A 19,444-nucleotide genomic window follows, 5' to 3' on the forward strand; every position below is an offset into this window, starting at 1 on the left:
ATTTAATCGTAATGTGATTCGTATTAAGATTGGTCAATGCTGGACATGGCGTACCATTTGCAGGAATTAAATAGACCCCTTCATGTGGTCCTTAGTCTTCTGCCCTGCAGCTCGTATCCTTACCTCCGCGCGGTAATGGCCGGGCTACGAGCAACCTTAGGGAAGATCTGGTAGTCAACTCCGGTGGGAACTTTGGTCGTATGCTGACAGGGATGGGGGAAGACTTTGCATCTCCAATCTGGAGCGTCTGACCACCTTGGAGGGAGAAACCGATACGAAATTTCTGTACGTCATAGTGAGCCGAGATTCTGCTGTCACGAACTGTCACTGTGAGCCCGGATCTCAAACAATGGACAAACATGGAAAAAGCGCGTAATTGATCAAAACATATTTTGGCATTTCATCAAATATGACAAAAAATCGATTGATAAGCTATTCATGCCTATTCAAAAGTAATGTCACGATAGGACCTTTTATTCTGATTGAATATAAAGTACTTAAATACGCATCATTTTACTTTTTCTAATAAAAACGAAAATGAAATGCATAGAAAACTTTGGCCCTTTTTCAATGTTTGTCCGAAAAGGTGGAAGGTACACAACAAAAGAAAACTAGCGATTTTCATCAAGTCTGCCTTGATTGTCGTTGGCAAGCTGGATTTTTCTTGCAGTTTGAAAAAAAAATCATGTCATATTTCGTGTGTAGTATCGGTGCCTCCCTCCCAGCTGAACACCATGTTAGGAGAGGCTCAAAAAAGCGTATGTTCCCCATGTCTTAGCATTCTCCTGGCGGCGTTTCTGGCTAAGTTCATTTTGCATTTCGAATCTTGACGATGATGACTAAAACAAAATATGAGAGTAAGCAATCACTCAAAACACATCGAATTGCAAACGAAACACTTACCACTATAGCGATCATCAACCCAATAAAAAAAAAACAAAACAAAGACGGAAAACGTTGGTATCTTAGCAGATGTCAACTGTTATGGACCAATGCACGAGTTCACTAATTTGACGTATGAGCGGTGCCGTATTCACTCGTTGCCATGGTCACATAAACAACATGGCTCCGTTCAAACGTCAAAAAATGAATTCGTGCATTGATCCATGCAGGTGTATGTGTGAGGTGTGAAAATATTCACTGTGCAAAAATTTTCTGCACAGTAGTCTAATAAGGTGCAAAATGCTCAATACCTTTATTTTGATATTGTATATGATGTATAAAGATTTCAATTCATCGGCACAATGACATTTCAATTTACATAATCACAGTTCGTCCCGAAGTAAAATTTGCTGAGGGGTGATTCAAAAGTGGTTTCCATACTAACTTGAAACGTGTTTAAAAAATAGTTCCAGGCCACGGAAAGTTTTGAAACTTTGGATTCTAGTTTAATTTTTAACGTAGTTTCGGAATATGTTAGAAACTGGATACCCCGAAACAAGCCAATTTTGATGGTCATGGCTTTTAGGGCACGATTTTTAAGAAGTTCCAGCTGTAGGATACATTTTCCTACTCATGGTGAATTATTGTTATGACTGTGTGGCTTTTAGTTAATTTATATTCCTTGGGCAAGGTGACAAAAGTTGTGTTCCGTCCCAACGTCACAAGAAGCGCTGGCAGCAGCGGAATATTCCATCATCAACATCCTTGCATTGTGCTACCCGGTTTGCAGCATCAAAATAGGGAGCGGAAAATACCCCAAAGCACAATTTGCATCCCTTTTCAGTTCATTTCACCATCCATCCAGCCAGCTATGTATAGCGTGATCGTGCCAACCAAACAGATTGCACCACCACCAGCACAACCATCATCATCATCATCGAACCCACTGCAGCATCGTCCAGGCAGTGGAAGTTTCCATAATCCCCACACGGCTGCGCATGCAACGTTCCTGTTTACCTGTAGCCTATATAAGTAGCTTGCATGCGCAAGCAAATCATCAGTTTCGTTTGAGTTAACATCAGTTTCCTTTCAACCTGTGTAACATAAGCAAGTTAAGAATACAGTAGTTCAAGTGAATTCAAATCATCTTTTCCTCCTCCACCAATGGAAGCCAAATAGCCTTCCGTGAAGGCTTGAGTCATCAGTAGTCCAATTCAGTCGAGCTATCGGTCCTGTGCCCTGTTGCACCAAGCATCAGGTTAGCGGACGATCAACAGATCGTTCCGTTCAAGCTCAACAGAGCAAAACCCGTTGCACGCCGCAACAAGTTGATTTGTTTCTATTTAAGAGCAGCTCGTCACGATTCGTCCTACTTGCAGAATTAGTCTGAATGAAAAAAAATGACATCATGTAACAACAACGCAAGGGGTCAATCGATGTTTTGGGGGAGCCAGGGTGATCAACAGGAATCCCAGAATATTGCTCGTCACATATTAAAGGCTTGAAGGTTGTTCAAGAAATACCAGTACACCAATGCAAACGGAATCTATGACATTTGGTCGAAAGACATTTGGTCGAAAGAAATTTGGTCGAATGACATTTAATCGGATGACGCTTAGTCGAAAGTATATTTGGTCGAATGGACATTTGGTCGAAAAGGTCTAGTTGTAATAGAAAGCATAAGACATTTGATGGAAACGACAATTCATGGAAAGAACATGTTATCGAATCTAAACAGTATGGAAGCAAAGTTTTACGCTTAACCTCATTATCGTCGAGAGCAGCATTTTATCGCTAATATACAGAGTGATTGAATAATTGAAACAAGTATCAGCCATTTTACCAACAATCAAAAAAAAAATCTTATTTTAATTGATGGGCCCTACTCTCCCGTCATACTGATCAACATCTTGCGTTTTTGACGTTTCATGCTGCTTTTTCATTTAGGCATGTTCTGCGAGTTGAGATAAGCTGATCTTTAATAGAGACAAGTCAACGTTTGTCACCACAGCCAACCCGTCTTCCCTTACCCTTTTTGTTCAATTATTCAAAGCTTCTACCGCAAACTCTGTAATGCACTCAATGTCATCAACACCGACAGCAAAGTCATATATTTGCTTGAGAAGTTTTAGAAGTTGGAAGTCACAATAAGCCAATTGGTCGGTAGGGTATGGGTAGAGCTACCGACATATTACATTCGCTTCGCCAGAAAGATTTTCCTTCAAGCAAATTGTTTCTGCCGTTTTAAGTCTGATTCCCGCATTCAAAAATCTTACTCACGTCCGTAAGTTGACACGAGATTGAAAGACAAATCCCGAGCACTCTCTCCGAATGCTTCCATCAGATGAAGATCAGCAGTTCATTACGAAGAACGATGACATTTAAAAAAAATAATAAATTCAATAAATCATCATGTTCACATCGTAGAGCAGTTTGGTAAAGAATGATAATATTTTATAAGAATAATAAATTCACTAGATCTGAATAAACTACTTCTAAAAACATAATTTGGATAATCATCGAAATCCTAGGTACTGGCATAACTTTAAATCCCCAACAAATACATAGATGTATGGAGTTCAAAAATATGATATTTTTGTGGTCCCGTTTATCATTAAACAACAGATCAGAATTCAGATTATTCAAAGGAATACGTTATCTTACCAACTTTGCAAAACTTAGAAAACAATAATCAATTTTACCAATGATCTTCAAAAAACTATTTCAAAAAAAGCTTTCGACCAAATGTCATTTGACCAAACGTCATTTGACCAAATGTCATTCGACGAAATGTCCTAAAGCCATGCAAATGTCTTGCACTTTATCATGTTATAAAAGAGACAATTTACATGAAATTGCAGTAATGAATTTTTCGTTTGACGAAAAGTTTCCACCGACTGGAGCGGGAATCGAAACCATATTTCGTAGCACGATACGCCTGAGAAAAAATGTAGCTGCCGGTTTAGGGATTGAGTGAGGATATAATAATTTTCAGACACCCACTTTTCCCGTGACAAAATTATTGTTCTATTACCTATACACAATACTGCGAATCCTAAAATTATTCCATTTAGTTTAAACATGTTGAGGAAAAATGTCCCACATTAAAATATGGAGGCATAATGATTAAAAATTCTAGCTATTGATGGCAATACCGCTCGATTGTCCATTATATGGGAGTACAATAAAATACTCGTATAATTGATAAACTTCACCCAGGAATCAAAAACTTCACTTTCAAATTATTTTTGTCATTATTATAGCATTTTGTCAAAACTTCCTTTCCATAATTCAATGAACAACCAACCAGTACTGGTTTAAAAAAAATATATGGATGAAATGGTGGGATGCATCCAGATCTTATTGAACAGAAACGCTCAAAAGTCAACTTCATCCCATTCTACGGTAGGTAAAATATGTTCTGCGTAATTGCAACTCTATTTGAGGTATTCTCCAATTAATCCAACTCTTCAATCTTCTAAATATGTTGACATTATTGGCACCAATACATTTGTACAGAAGGGTAACATTTTTGGGTTTTTAGTTGCACAGTCATACTCATACTTGAGCAAAAAAAATATTTTTTAGGTTTTGATAAGTACTGGTACCCAGTACTTGTTAGCATTGATCACCCATATTAAGGATATTACGTAATGTTTGAAATACCGTTACCAACTAAGAATATGCCCTCCGAAGCGAAATATGATGGAAAAACTCCTACAAATATGTTACTATTTTATGTTTCCTTAATGTAGCCGTCTCCATCATTTTTACTCTAATATATTCCAGGCCCTGAGAATTTCCAGCATTTATTTTTACTCTAATATATTTATTTGCTAAATTTAACATACTTTAGAAAATTTTACATCAACATCGTTTCCGGTGATTTCGTTTCCGTGAAAGTATGGAAGAATTTTCCGGAGAATAGTTTTCTTGTTTTCTGGAATTTCCTTATTCCCTGGGAAGTTCTATTTCATTAAGAAAATTACCATCTAAAATCAAACAAAAACTAACGCCAAATTTACTTTTCATGTCATACCAACCAATGCCCCGCCCGATAACTCGTTATATTTTGCAATAAAATAGCTATTAATGAAATGCATATCTTTAAGACGAATTTTTTTTTCAAGAAAGACTATATGCAATACAAATCTTTTGAAAGATCTATTTCATATATTAAATAGAACTTTATGTCTTCACGGGTTATGTTCAATGTAACAGTCGCAATTCCAACGGAAGATTTTAGTTGGTTCCAGTGCTTGATAAAATGGTTTAAATATTGGCTAACATAATTTTTACTTTATACGATTGGTTGAGAACGAGCTTCGCTCTTAACTTTATTGCATACCGTAAAACGGGGTAACTTTGATAGTTTTTTCGAAGAAAACTTCAATATTTATGCAAATTGTTTCGTAGAATTACAATTTATATTTTTAAAACAAGTACTGACATCCTAGCTATCGATTGCACTTGATAGATTGCCAAAAGATTTATTCTGAATGGATATATTATTTTTCATATAATCGAAAGTCGGTTTTCTGTTTTGGGGTAACTTTGATAATCGAACAAAATTGAATGAATTACGGAACATTTATAGGGCGTTGCATACCTCTAGGCGTTTAACGCTATATGGAAATTTCTGACTTAGATTACAAAAATGGACCCAGTTTGTAAAAATGGTTTTTGTTAAGAGATTTGAGACCGAATTCATGTTCTACTATAACTAGGCTGTCATGGAAAAGTGACGAACTCATTATTACTTTATCAAATAGTGATAGTAGAACAGATTGTTTGTAAGCGTTGCAAAAATGCTGAAATCTTGTAATTTTCAAATATTTGCATATAAATCCTCAAATGCACTTGACTCCAACGAAAACAGCTTTAAAATGAAGTGTCATACTAATACTCTTTACTTTTGCATTCATTTTTCTTAACTGATTGACAGAAACTTCGTTATTTCGTTCAGTATGTTGTGGGTCTCGCACTATCAAAGTTACCCGCATTATCAAAGTTACCCCGTTTTACGGTAATCATTTTATTATTTCATGAACGTTTTTGTTCAGAACGAAATCAAGATTATTTATTTTAGAGCAACATAAATAAATAACTTAGAAAACAGATAAATTAACGAGTATAAAATATAATATAAAATATGTTTATGTTTTTGATATTTTCCGAAATTCTGAAAATTAAAAACTCTATGTAAAAATATTGTTTATTCTAGATAATTAGTTTGCGAAACTCATGTGTTACAATTAAAACATATCAACTGATATATGACCAGATCTAGTTATATAAAAGTTGATCTGCCTCAATTATGGCATGTGTGTTACTTAGGATAGATCTTCGGTAATCATTTAAAACGGAAAAATATCTTAGTAAAATATCATACCTTAATATAAAACAGCTATTTATAAATAAATAAAATATTTATATGTAAGTTTTTGTGATATATGGATGTTAAGCAATTGTAAAACAAACACATTACCGAAGTCAACATAACAACACATGAACATTATTTTGTTACATTTAAAACAATTTGTCAATTATCATTCTATAGACCCATGATCCAACATGTTCGCTGCTATCAGTAATAATATTGCAATATGATTTCCATACTTAATATAACTTATTTCATATTTTCAGCACGCATCTTCAATCGGGCATGATAAAAATGGAAGAGAACCGACTGTACACTGATTGGGAAATAATAGTAAGTAACGCACATGCATCGTTTACAGTAAGTTGCCTTATTTTTTTTATTAGAATGAATAATATATGAAAACTATGGGTATTAAGGTGAATATAGAACGAAGACTCAACATAGCGGAGATGAGGAAAAAATAACAAAATATTGCGTAACGTAATTTGTGGGTGATCCCGGAACATGATATATGTTTCAGAAAAAAATGAAAAGTGTCATATTCTTAAGGTGAAGATGAATCGAAGCCAAACCTAAAATATTCAAGAGCACAAATCTGAAGAACCAAACAACCGTTTGAGCTGAAAACTTAATGGATTACTCACCTCCAACTTGTAACCAATCGATTAAGTTTTCAGCTCAAACGGGTGTTTTGTTCTCCAGATTTGTGCGCTTGAAAATTTGAGGTTTGGCTTCGATTCATCTTCACCTTAAAGTAGCGGGCACTCGAAAATGTATTGTCTCAAATCGAAAACCAAGAGATATATCCATTCAACGAATGTTTATAATGCACGGGGTTGTAAAAAAGCGGTTTATTTTAAGGACATACATATCTCCTTGAGTACCAAAGTTGCCTCAATTATGGCACCTTACTCCCTCCTAGACTTTCCTCTCGCTCCTCCCACGCTTCTCACAGTGTTTTCGAGAGCGATCACAAAAAATGATTATTTGAAGTTACTAACCTTATTGTAGAGGGGTGGTTTCTTAACTGAAAGCATTCCATAATGTGTTTTTCACAAATTACCATTTTTTGAATGTAAACATGTAGTTATTGCTGTGATTTGTTTTGTAAAATACCACGAACTACCGAATCACTTCTTCATCACGCATCGGGATATTGTTTGCTGGCTTTTCATTTCCCGTTCTAAAACTCACTTTTAATCGTATTTCTACTCACCGTAGCAAGTCTAAAATCTAATGCGATACTTGAAACACCTTGATTTTTCACGCACTGGGAGCAATAAATCACTTATAATTTGTCAATTTGTGCTCGAAAACAGCTCCGGAACGCGAATTCACTGAGCCAACATTGTTTATGAATCGGATGCGCCGCTCTCACTGATTGGAAAAGATGTCAGTATTTATGTTCTGAATTAAAATTGTTTTGATATTCATACACTTGCTGTAGCACGTATTTTACAATTTTATAATACTGAAAACTTATTCTGATTGCTGAGTTGTTGTCTTATTCCACTCTGGGTTTTTATCAATCATGCGCGAACTGCTCAAACTCTCATATGAACACCTCAGCAAAAAATATTGCGTTTGCATCACACTGAAGCATAAATATCCGTTTGAGTGAAATTTCATTCTAGTCTAATATTTGGTTTAATCAGCATATTTATAAAAACTGCTCCACTGACTGAGGATTTTAATGACAGTTTATTTTGAATACAATACTTTTCATTTTTGCAACTATAAAAAACGACGGGCTGCATCTGACATTTCGTGACAGCGGAATCTGGGCTGCAAATGACGTTGATATTTTTCCTCTTCGCGAGTCTCTCTCAGCTGATGGCAACTTTCTCCGTCCGTGAGAAGCGAGAGAAGAGAGGAGAAAACTGCCAAAAAAGTAAACAACACAGACATGGTGTGAAAAATGCTTATAATTTTGGCCAAAAAACATGTTTTAACTACCAAATGAAATAAATTGTGATTTTGAGCTTTTTTGAAATTGCTGATGAATTCATATCGACAATAATACCTTTTTATGAAACGTGTGCTAGTAATACTGCCTACATAATTCTGTGGGTAGAAGTATACATGGAACATGATGATTTATTTTTGGCCTACGCACATAACATTGTGCTCCGCCTTGTTGGGTGGCTCGAGAGGTTGCTTTAGTGGGTGGCAACATTATGTTTACGTGCTCAATGAACTTTCACCTTAATTCTTAAACATTTTTTTTTTCTCAGGAAGCGCGAGCCAAGGGTGAAGCAGATTTACTCGAGGTGCCACATTCTTGTTTGCGCATCGGTCGGGAAATTGGAAAAGGTGCCTTCGGGCACGTGTTCATCGCTAACGCAAGCAAACTGCCGCACTGCAATGGACCAAAGCTGGTCGCCGTCAAGCAACTTAAAAGTAAGTATAATTTAACTGTGCCCGGTGTGATCCCCGGGCCTTCAGAAAAAAAATGTAACGGCAATGTTGGTCATTAGTTCAATTAGAGTGGTCCAGTCTTATATGGAAATTCAGCTTAACGATTTACTCATTTTTCAGAATGCCCCAAGCGAAAACCAGAATTTGAAGAATTCCTAGATGAAATTGCGATGATGAAACAAGTTGGGAAGCATCCCAATATCGTTGCGCTGCTGGGTTGTTGCACCCTTAAAGAGCCGTTGACCATGATTATGGAATACATAGGATGCGGAGATTTGGTAAGTTTGTGCTACCGTAATCTGTAGGAGTGACGTAAGTGCCATTTAGTATATTTTGATTACATTAATTTGATCATAACTTTCCAGTAAATTATTGTGCTACCATCTACAAAATCCTTCATTTGAAAGATTCTTCAATACACTTAATAATACAGGTACTACCCCTTTTGTTACTTTATATCCCTTTCCTTGTTGAAAAAGATAAACAATTACCAAATACTCATTCTATTGCAATTTCACAAGTCTGGTATGTTCTACAAAGATGAACATTTTATGATAGAAATTCAGTTTTCAGAACAATGTAACGTCTTAAATCAAAAACATATAGGGCCGGTGTTCCCTTAGTCGACAGATCCATGTAGTTGCACTAGTGGCTTTTTACGGTCGTTTTGCTATAAACCGTTGCAAAATATGTTTTGACATGAAGATCAGGAGCTATTTATCTAAGTATCATTGATTCACAGCTCGATACTGTCCCAAAAAGAATCGAAATAAACAGTTTCGCTTAAAATTAAAGCTCCCTTGCACCTAGAGTAGACCTAGTAGTTCCAATAGTAGCAATACTAAGAGAAACTTTTTTACAAAATAATTTAAGAATAAGAAGATCAATTGAAAGATTTTGATCCATTCTTCAAGAAAAAAATATAAAGGTGTTGTAACAATATGATTTTGATTTGTGTTTGGCCTTCTCTTCGAAGCTAGTGCTACTATAGGTACAGAAATTAGAAATAGTACTACTATAGGCACATTTGTTCCTATAGTGGCACAAGCGATAGAAATACAGTCACCTCTCCACATCTCGATATCGAAGGGACCTTCGAGATAGGGAGAGATCGAGACAAAAACAAAGTTTAAATGGATACTAGAATGAAAATTACTTCGTTACTAGGAAAATAATAAACAATCAGACGTCATTCCACGTTCCAAATTTGTTTTGAATCCCTAAAATTTGGTCTAGTAACCTCTGATATTCATGATATCGATATACGGAGAGAAAATTGGGAACGAAAAATCAACAGGAGCAAATCGAGAAACAGATCGAGATAAGGAGGATACCGAGATAGAGAGAGAGAAATCGTATGCAGAATGAGATTATTTGTAATTTCAGCCAGTAAAATTAAAAGTCGAAATTTCGGAAAAAAGAAGAAAAATAAGAATCTAACACACTTTTTCAAGCCGAATTAGTCAAGAGAACATACATTTTACGATGACAATAGCTAAACTGAAAACGTAACCTTATATTCTTTGAAGAACATTTGCGCAATTTTGACATAAAGTTCTGAAATCTATCAAAAATCAAAGAAACAGTCATTCAAATCATCGTGCAAAAGTCTCATAACTCGGTCTCACTAACTCATTGTCTTTCGAATGCGCTATAGAGAGTTTCAATTAGACGTGTAATCACAGAGTTATAAGATATAACATTTTTGTATGTTTTTGAGGGGGTGAACCCAAACTTTTGCACGGGAGTGTACTTGAACCACAGACAAAACAGTTGACACAAATCTCGATTGCAATAGTAATATGTACGCCCATTTCTTAAATTATACTCAAAACATTGTTCGCATCAATCGTTAAAATGTAATTGATTATTTGAACCAATCATTCAAAGTGTGTCGTCTGTTTGTATGTGCATGAACTGTGATCTAAATTGTAAAAACTATTCTTCATCCCTAAATACTTGGTAAGCCGTACTCTCAACTATTGTAGATTTGAAACCATCATGTCTATATAAATCTGTCTGAATTGTTTTCCTCACACATTCATTGTTTTCTACTGTTCATATTCAGTTAAACGATTTCATATGCAACTGCAGTTACTCGAAAGCTTAGCTTTTTGCCTTCCCCGATAGCACAATCACTAAAACCACCCTTTTTTTGTTCCACAGCTAGAATATCTGCGTAAAATTCGAGCCAAACATTTAGCGCGAGTGGCCTGCTTGGATGGGAAAGCGAACATGATCCACGCGGAAACCATCAGCCTACCGCGATCCAGTTCCAACAACTCCAGCAGCACCGTGTTCGGACCAATGCTCAAATATATGGAAGCCGTTCATACGTCGTAAGTGGAATTATATTGATGGAGGATTATTTTGTTGAAAAATTGCTGTTGTTTTGATATTTTTGGCAGTCTAATCCTACAGCACGCTTTTGTTTTGCTATTTTCTCGACCATACGCAAGCAACTCACGTGTGTTTGCCTATTGACATAGGCGCTCACTTGTGACGCAGTTGAGGGGGCGAAAGCTACCACAACAGCACAAATGCACGCTTAAACAAAGTTACACAAAATTAAGATCGACTCGTACAAAGCCGAACTCTTCTGGAGCAACACATCAGGTGTGTAACTTTAACAACGCTACGTCCGAATAATTAAGGATATGCTGTATTTTGAATGTTGCCGTAAAACACCGTTCGAAACGAAATTCCACGCAATTTCATCCCATGAGACTAAATTTATCATTTTTGATTTTCGTTGCATTGATTTATTAATATAACCCTATATAACCAAAACGGCCGCTGTGAAAAGCAAAGATAGCGCCACCGTAGTCTTGTGTGTTTGACAGAACAGCAATTCTGTCACAATGTTAAATCCCATATACGATGGCGTCGCTGTTTTGATGCAGTAAATGCCGTCAATGATCTACCGTTTTGATTCATATTACGGACACTTAAGGCTTCAGTAAAGTACAACTAATCACTAAACATATAAATTGAATCGTTCTGTTCAAAACTTTAGCGTAATCAGGCCTTGCAAACACTTAAATTTCGAATGGTGGATGAAGATTTGGATTCCACATCTCTTATTCACTTTTTATCAATAAAATGTTCGGCATCTTCATGATTTTTATTCCGGACACAACCACACTTTCGCTTCATATTCCGGACACTTTGATTCGAATTCCGGACAGCTCCTGAAATACACAATCAGAATAGTCGAATCATTAATTAAACGCACTAAGCCGCTAGAAAGACGTCAAAACTAGTTGAACATTGTAAATTTTTCATGGGTTGCTATGTAAAATGTTTATAAAAATCATCTTTAAAATTGGGAACTTTTTGACGGCGCATTTTGAAACATTTCGAGTGAAATCTTTCCCATACAAAGTAGAGTGTCCGGAATTTGAAGCTGTCCGGGGTTCGAATCAAAACGGTATTGCAAAATATGAGATTCAACTACTAATGAAATAAAAACTAAGACGGCCTTAGACGGACTATATTTTATTTCGATATTTTTTTTTCTTTGCTGTCTTTATAGAGCTCGGACCTAGTTGATCCATCTCGCTCAATTTCGATTTTTAAAGTAACAAATTTTATAAGATGGGATATGCATACGGAAGGACACGAAGGTACGTCGGATTTTTTTCCGCTAGAGTTCAGTTATTGGGTTATATTTTCATAATCGGAAGGTTTTAAAATATCCCATCGGTGAAATTTTGGTTTTTTCCACTTTTTAGCTATTTTTTTCATATACAGCCTTATTTTATTTAATTAATGAAAATCACGTTTTACTACACATTTCAGCCTATACAGTATGTATTGGAAAAATTTCAACGATAGAATATTTTGAATCCTTGCAATCATGAAATTATAGACCAAATACTGATGTTTTGATGGAAAAAATTCGAGGTACATTCGATCTTTATAATCTGCTGGTCGCATACGAAATCATGTAGAAAGTCGTTTAATTATACAAGTTGCATCACACTCGCACTACATGGTAGATATTTTTATCAGCTACAACTTTGAAGAAGACTGTTTTCAAATCGGACATCCCAATAATTAATTTTTGATTCATATTCAATCTGGAACTCTTCAACAGTGCTCATCTATCTTCTGAACAGGCAACATTGCTGCATGTGGCGCGAAAAATAGCACCCACATATCATGGCTACCGTAGAATAAAGCAAAGTTGATCATTTTTGAGTAATTTTCTTCTATTATATCTAGAAGAAGGCATAGATAATCATGTTGTTATTTTTGAAACCTGTACTCATATGATGTTATCGAACTATGTAATCAAAAGTCGGACATATAGTTGTAACAATAATTAAAAAAAAATTGAAATATTTTATTCCAGGGTGAAGTTGATCTGTAACTTTGATAGGTTTCCAAAAATAAAAATAACTCTATTCACATAATTGCCGACATGTATTTTTTTATGAGTAAAACGTAATTTTATCGCTGAAGAATTATAACTTTTGACAGCAATCGCAATTTTTTGAACAGTTCAAATGGGGCTCCAATTAATCCTCTTTAAGGAATCAAGAATTGCTCTCGAAAATCTTCAGAGACTCTTCCAGAGGTTTCTCCAGGAATTCTTTCGAAAATTCCTCCAGGGAGTGTACTAGACAATCCTCCAAGATAATATTTACTGTAATCCGTACAGCGATTCCACTAGGGCTTTTGCCAGTGATTCGTCCAGGAAGAACTTTTGTTCGGCATGAGACGTTTAGACCGTTTCTGATAGGACTCCAGAAATCCCTTCAGCAGTTTCTCCAGGGATTTGACAAGGAATCCTGCAAGAACATATCTGTAGAGATTTTGCAAGGAGTTCCTGCAGTAATGTCTACAGTGATTCCTCAAGTGAAATCTTCACTGGGAGTTTTTCATGAAGTTCACCAAGGATTCTTCCAGGATCTGTTTCAGGAATTCTTCCAGGATTACTCCGGACTTTCTCCGAAGACTTCTCCACGAAGTTTTTAGGCGTTTCCTTCTGGTAGTCCTTCAAAAATTCCAGGATTCCTCCAGGAGAATCTCTACAAAGATTCTTGCAGAGATAACTTTAAGGCTTTCTCAAGGAACTCCTCTAGGAGTTACACTAGGACAATCTCCTCAAGGATTACTCATGATATTTCTCTAGTGTTTTCTCCAGAATTTCCTCCGAGAATCCCTCGAGATTCGTTCAGGAATTATTCCGGAGGAATTTCATCAGACATTATTGTAAGAATTTCACCAGAAATTACATTAGGAAAATCTCTACAAAAATTCCTCCAGTAAAAACTACATGAATTATTTTTGGGAAAACTCATCATGGTTTCCTCAAAAGATTTCTCCAAATATGTCTCCATGGACTACTGAAGGATAATGCCAGGGATATCTCTGGAAAAAAAAGTTTGTCTCGTATACCTCGAAGGATTCTCCAGGGATTCATCCAGAGATGTCTCCAGGAGTCCTCCAGTAATTATCTTAGGTAATCTTTCAGATATATCTTTAGAGACTCTTACAGGGATTTCTCTAGGAAAACCTCTACAGGAATTCCTGCAGAAATCTCTCCAGTGTTTCCTTCAAGAATTTCTCCAAGGAATGCTTCAGAAACATCTCTACATTATTTCCTCTTGGAGTTGTTCCAGGGATGAGCTAATAGATATTCGTCTACGCTTTTCGTGTTTGAAATACGCTTATTGTCTACGCGTTCTTTGGAAAAATAAAGACTGCGTACCCGAAAAGCCGAGTGGTTAGAGTCCGCGACTACAAAGCAAAGCCATGCTGAAGATGTCTGGATGAAATTCCCGGTCGGTCCAGGATCTTTTCGTAATAGAACTCCACTCCCTGGGCATAGAGTATCATCGTACCTGCCACACGAGATACGAATGCGAAAATAGTAACTTTGGCAAAGAAAGCTCTCAGTTAATAACTGTGGAAGTGCTCATAAGAACACTAAGCTAAAAAGCCGGCTCTGTCCCAGTGGGGACGTTAATGCCAAGAAAAGAACCCGAAAAGAATAATCCAGGTTTTTTTTTTAGAAATTTCTCCAGAGATTTACTCGTTAATCCCTCCATTGGATCCTGCAAGAATTTCTCCAGGTATTCTTCCAGAAATTGGACCAGGAATTCCTTCAAAGATTACCCTAGATTTTTTCTAGAGGTTTCTAAATTTCAGGGATTGCTGCAGGAACTTATCCAGCGATTTCTCAAAAAACTTGTGGGAATGCAATTCCTGGAGGAATCTCTAAAAAACATCGCGGAAGAAACCCGGGAATTCCTGCAGGAATTCATGGATAAATCTCTGTAGGAATTTCCAAAGAAATTCTTGAAGGAATACTCTATCGGATTTTTTGGAGAACCACCGAATCTTTGGAGAAATTTCAAGGGAAATCCCTGGAGGATTACCAGGAAAAACCCAGAATGTAGCGATTCTCCTAGAGATATCCCTGGCAGCATTCCTGAAGAAATCTCTTGATGAATCCCTGCATGAATTCATGAAGTTATTTCTTACGATATCCATAGAAGATTTTTCGGAGGAATATCAGGAGAAATCGCAATCTTTGGAGGAAATCCTTGTAATAATCTCTGCAATCATTCGTGGAAATGTTTCCTAAGAATCTATGGAGGAATCACTGGAGGCATACCGGTAGGAACTCCTGACGACATCGCTAGAGGCATCTCTGTAGAAAAATCCCTGCAAAAAATCCAGGAATAATTCATGGAGGAACACATGGCAAAATTTCTGAAGGAATTGCTGAAGGTATTCCTCGAGACCTATCGGAACCGGTCTAGAAAATTTAGTAGCGACTAAACAATCTTCCTGGAGGAATCTCTGGCCCAACCGCTAGTGGAATCGCGGGAGAAATTACTTTAGGGATTACGGTAGAGATTATCTTGGAGGATTTTCTGCTAAATTCCCTGGAGGAATTTTCTAAAGAATAATTCCAGGATAAATATCTGAAAGAGTCTCTGGCAATATTTCCGAGAGCAATGATGGATGTTTTCCTGTAGGATTTACTGGAGTCACATTTGAACTGGTCCCAAAATTGTGATTGCTGTTTTTTTTTTCAATTTGTTTTTTTTTCTAATTTGACCGAAATGGTAATCGAGTATGATAATTTTATGTTTAGGAGGCTCATATAACTATAACGGTAAACGACCAAAACCACGCTGAGGTGCATAGGTCGAGGACCTTTTTGGATTGGAAATTTTTTCGACTTACCAGAACATAGAGTATCTTCGTACCTGCCACACGATATGCGCATGCAAAAATGGTCAATCAACTAAGGAAACTCTCAGTAAAAAACTGTAGAATTTCTCATAAGAACACTTGTTCTTGAGAGTTGTTGAGAAACATGTTCTACCCCGGTTGGGACGTAACGCCATAAACAAGCAGAAGAACTTTATGTTTGTTTTTGACATGGTGTCTATTTTTATCTGGATGGGCCCTAGTACCCTGAATGGTCATACTCACAAAAAATGTCCGGACTTCCATCCATAGGAACCATATATTTCGTATAAAGCAAAAAGCATATAAATCTGTTCATAAATGGATTCTTAGAGCGCTTCAAAGCCATGGGTCATTTTTGGACCTTAATGCACAATATGTAACTTTTTCTTAATGCATTAGGAAGAGTAATACTAGCTACCTGTTCATGGGAAAATGATTTTTCTCTTGGAAAATAAACTTTCAAGCAAAATGGAAATTCTGAACTGAGTTCATGGAACATAGCTGGAATACATGAAACAGTTAATTTGAATGATGCTTTATCATGAACTTAGTATTAGTCGATTTTTCGGGGAAAAGCTTTTCAACGATTCATCAAACATGTTCAAAACGTTTTTTTTGTCTTATATCGTTTTTACATAACATTCGTAGTCGAAAAAAAACAAGTTGAATTGGAGTCGGAATTGTATCAATCAGTTTTTATAAATGTTGGCGAAATAAAAGTTATGGTCATTTTTACCTGATCATGCCCATTGACTGGAATAAATTTAGACCAGTGGATGTTTCCAAAAGATCTAATGGTCCTCAAGAGACATCCAAACTATTTTATTGGAGCTTAAACGAAATAATCTATTCTAAACTACCAAAATGGCAGAAGCTTTATCCGTTTTCTGGTAAGATACGAGTTAAAATTCTATAAACCATATTGTAGTAGATAACGGCTTTATGTTAGCGTGATCGGACGTATTCTAATATAAGTGACGCGTTTTTAAAAGCTATGAGAAGAATTGCTGGTAGGATTAGTTTAATTAAGAGTCTCGGCGAAATAAGAATAAAAAAGCTTTCGTTACGACAATATCTGTAATTTTGTAATTTATTGGAGTAAACTTAGCGGATTTGCTTGAAAAATGACTTTTTTGCGTGTCTCAATGATTAAATTATATGTCTATAGTAGATTTGAGGTTGCTGAATCTGATGTCGTTCTCAGAAATGTTCATTTTAAACAGCAAATATCTCAAAAAACTAGACGTGCTATGATATTTTTGAAAACTGTGATGTATTCAGCAACCCTAAATTAACCCTTTAAAACCCAACCCCGCCTTTAGACGGGGTACACTTTAGAATTTTGTGTATTTTTTCGTGGCTCGGAAATCAAAATGATTTTATTTTTGGCTTAAACCTTGACTCATAACACGCATATGAGAAAAGTTTTTTATGACTTTTGAAACTGTGCTTGTATTTTTAAAAATTGTTTGAAAAATTGTATTCTTATACATATAACCTACAAGTACCTGGGGTTTATTCAACTTTAACGTGTAATATAAAAAATAGTATATTTAATATTTTTCTACTATCAATCTTTAACAGAAAAAGAGCTTGATGGTATTGAAATAATTTCGAACCTGGATTTGCGTTAATCACACGGAAAATAAAAATATTTCCAGGAAAATATTGAAAATTTATTATTTTTAAAAGAATTGTGAAAACTTTAATTTTTATTATTGCCAAAAATCAGTAACTAGGCTTCAATACGAAATGAAAAAGGATAGGGATGTTCAAAAATAAAAATTATATAAATTGAAAACCAAAATTCATAGATCTGCGAACAAAAACAGTGAATCAAATTATCATCAAAACAGACAAAAAACAAACAACAAAGCAAGCTCGCTCACAACCGTTTGTTGTCACTTTTACGGATAGGGATACAATCAAAAGCAAAATTGTCATGACAATCGCAGGACACAACATTGTAGCAACCTTTCCAACTCGTGATTAATCGGTTATTTTCAACACAAACCAAATCTTGTTTTATGGATGCTGTTCGATAATGTGTCAATGTTTGCCAACACGGAGAAAGTTCTCGAAAATTGCAATGCGAACCATAGAAAATCGCTGCGCACGTGATGTTCGATCATTGTCATATTCTGTTCAAGTGGTGATAAACTGATGTTGCGGAATAAAATTGTTGCAACAAGAATAGGAGATGACAATGTCTTTGTTGCTGCATGTTGGGTGACACTGAACAAAAATAAATCATGGCCTAAAACGTGTTTCGAACAATTTTAGATAACAAAAATGATATTTAGCATAGTATAGCATAGACTGACTGTACATGTCAATGGGTGCTACTCCGTGACTGATCGGAACTGGTAAGAATTGCACTGCGATCCAAATGAGTAAGGGATGGAAGTTTCCGCTTACTTTCGAAGTGCAATTTTAGCAGATCTAATATTATTGATCAATAATAACGCCGAGCAAGTACTTACACCCAGTGAACCACGTATCGTATAAGAATGTGTGCCAAAAATCTCATATTCATACGTCAAAAATCAGAATCGCACAATATGCCAAATCAAAACGAATAAATGTTAACACAAATTGTATATAATTCTCCACTACGATTCATTGTCGACAAACTTTGTTGACAGCAAACCATGCCGTAAATAGTATAATCTAGAATCGCGTCAAGTTGTATGAACTGACAGATCATATATCAATGCAAACTAGCATCAAATGAAATCGCAATAACTTAGCGAAATTTACCACCCGAGGTTGGTATCTTCTGACGGTGGGCTTCAAAGAACAACAAAGCGTGTGTGTTGTAGAGCAAACTTCCTTTCATATTGGCAAATAATCACTCCTTATCCATGAAGCGGTCTGTGGTGTAGTGGTATGGTACTGGGTTAGGGATCCAAAGGTCTGGTATTCGAGTCTCGCTGGAAAGATTTTTTTTTTATTTTTATCGGAATTTTGTGGCATCGTATTGCTGACCGTGGAAAGTCTGAAGAAGTCGTGGGAAGTGCGTATATGGCCTCCACTTTGGGGTGTATATAGCGTTTTCATGCATTTTATACGAGTGATTTGATTCATATAGAATGATGTATAGCAAAAAATATACCAGCCAAAATGTTTACTGGGCAGTCAGTTAGGATGGGAAAGGAATGTTAGGGTGTAATGATTGTTGTTTTTAGAGACCGAGGATACCTCTGCATCACCACAATCATCACGGGAAGGGTGTTTATAAGTGGGTTAGGAAAAGATCTGGGAGTCACCTTTGGTCGGTGATGCGATCCATGGATAAGGAGGAAAAATACGATTTATATTTAAAGCTAGTTTTTATTTTTGTCTTCAGAAGTTTTTGATAGCAGATTTAAAATAAACGTCAACATCAATAATGTCGAACCGTTCAAAAGAAGTTTTTATTAATGGCGAAAAGAGAAAAATATATGCATACATTTCAAATTATATGGAACAGGAATAATGCCGACACTTGTAGTGACGAACCATATACTGCCCATAAAAGCATAACTGTCCCATATTGATCCCAAA

The 19,444-nt window shown here is 36.1% G+C and overlaps 1 protein-coding gene across 19 annotated transcripts in view; it reads left to right on the forward strand.

Annotated features, from left to right (window-relative positions):
• LOC5566523 (tyrosine-protein kinase receptor torso) overlaps positions 1–19,444 on the forward strand; it is a 429,787-nt gene that overhangs the window by 370,634 nt on the left and 39,709 nt on the right. For all 19 annotated transcript variants that reach the window (XM_021845429.1, XM_021845427.1, XM_021845431.1 and 16 more), the window contains 4 exons: positions 6,529–6,595; positions 8,500–8,665; positions 8,804–8,961; positions 10,850–11,022. In XM_021845429.1, coding sequence (XP_021701121.1) covers positions 6,529–6,595; positions 8,500–8,665; positions 8,804–8,961; positions 10,850–11,022 — 564 coding nt within the window. The remainder of the gene's footprint in view (positions 1–6,528; positions 6,596–8,499; positions 8,666–8,803; positions 8,962–10,849; positions 11,023–19,444) is intronic.

Source organism: Aedes aegypti, chromosome 2 (assembly GCF_002204515.2).
Source record: "Aedes aegypti strain LVP_AGWG chromosome 2, AaegL5.0 Primary Assembly, whole genome shotgun sequence".
Lineage (NCBI taxonomy): Eukaryota > Metazoa > Arthropoda > Insecta > Diptera > Culicidae > Aedes > Aedes aegypti.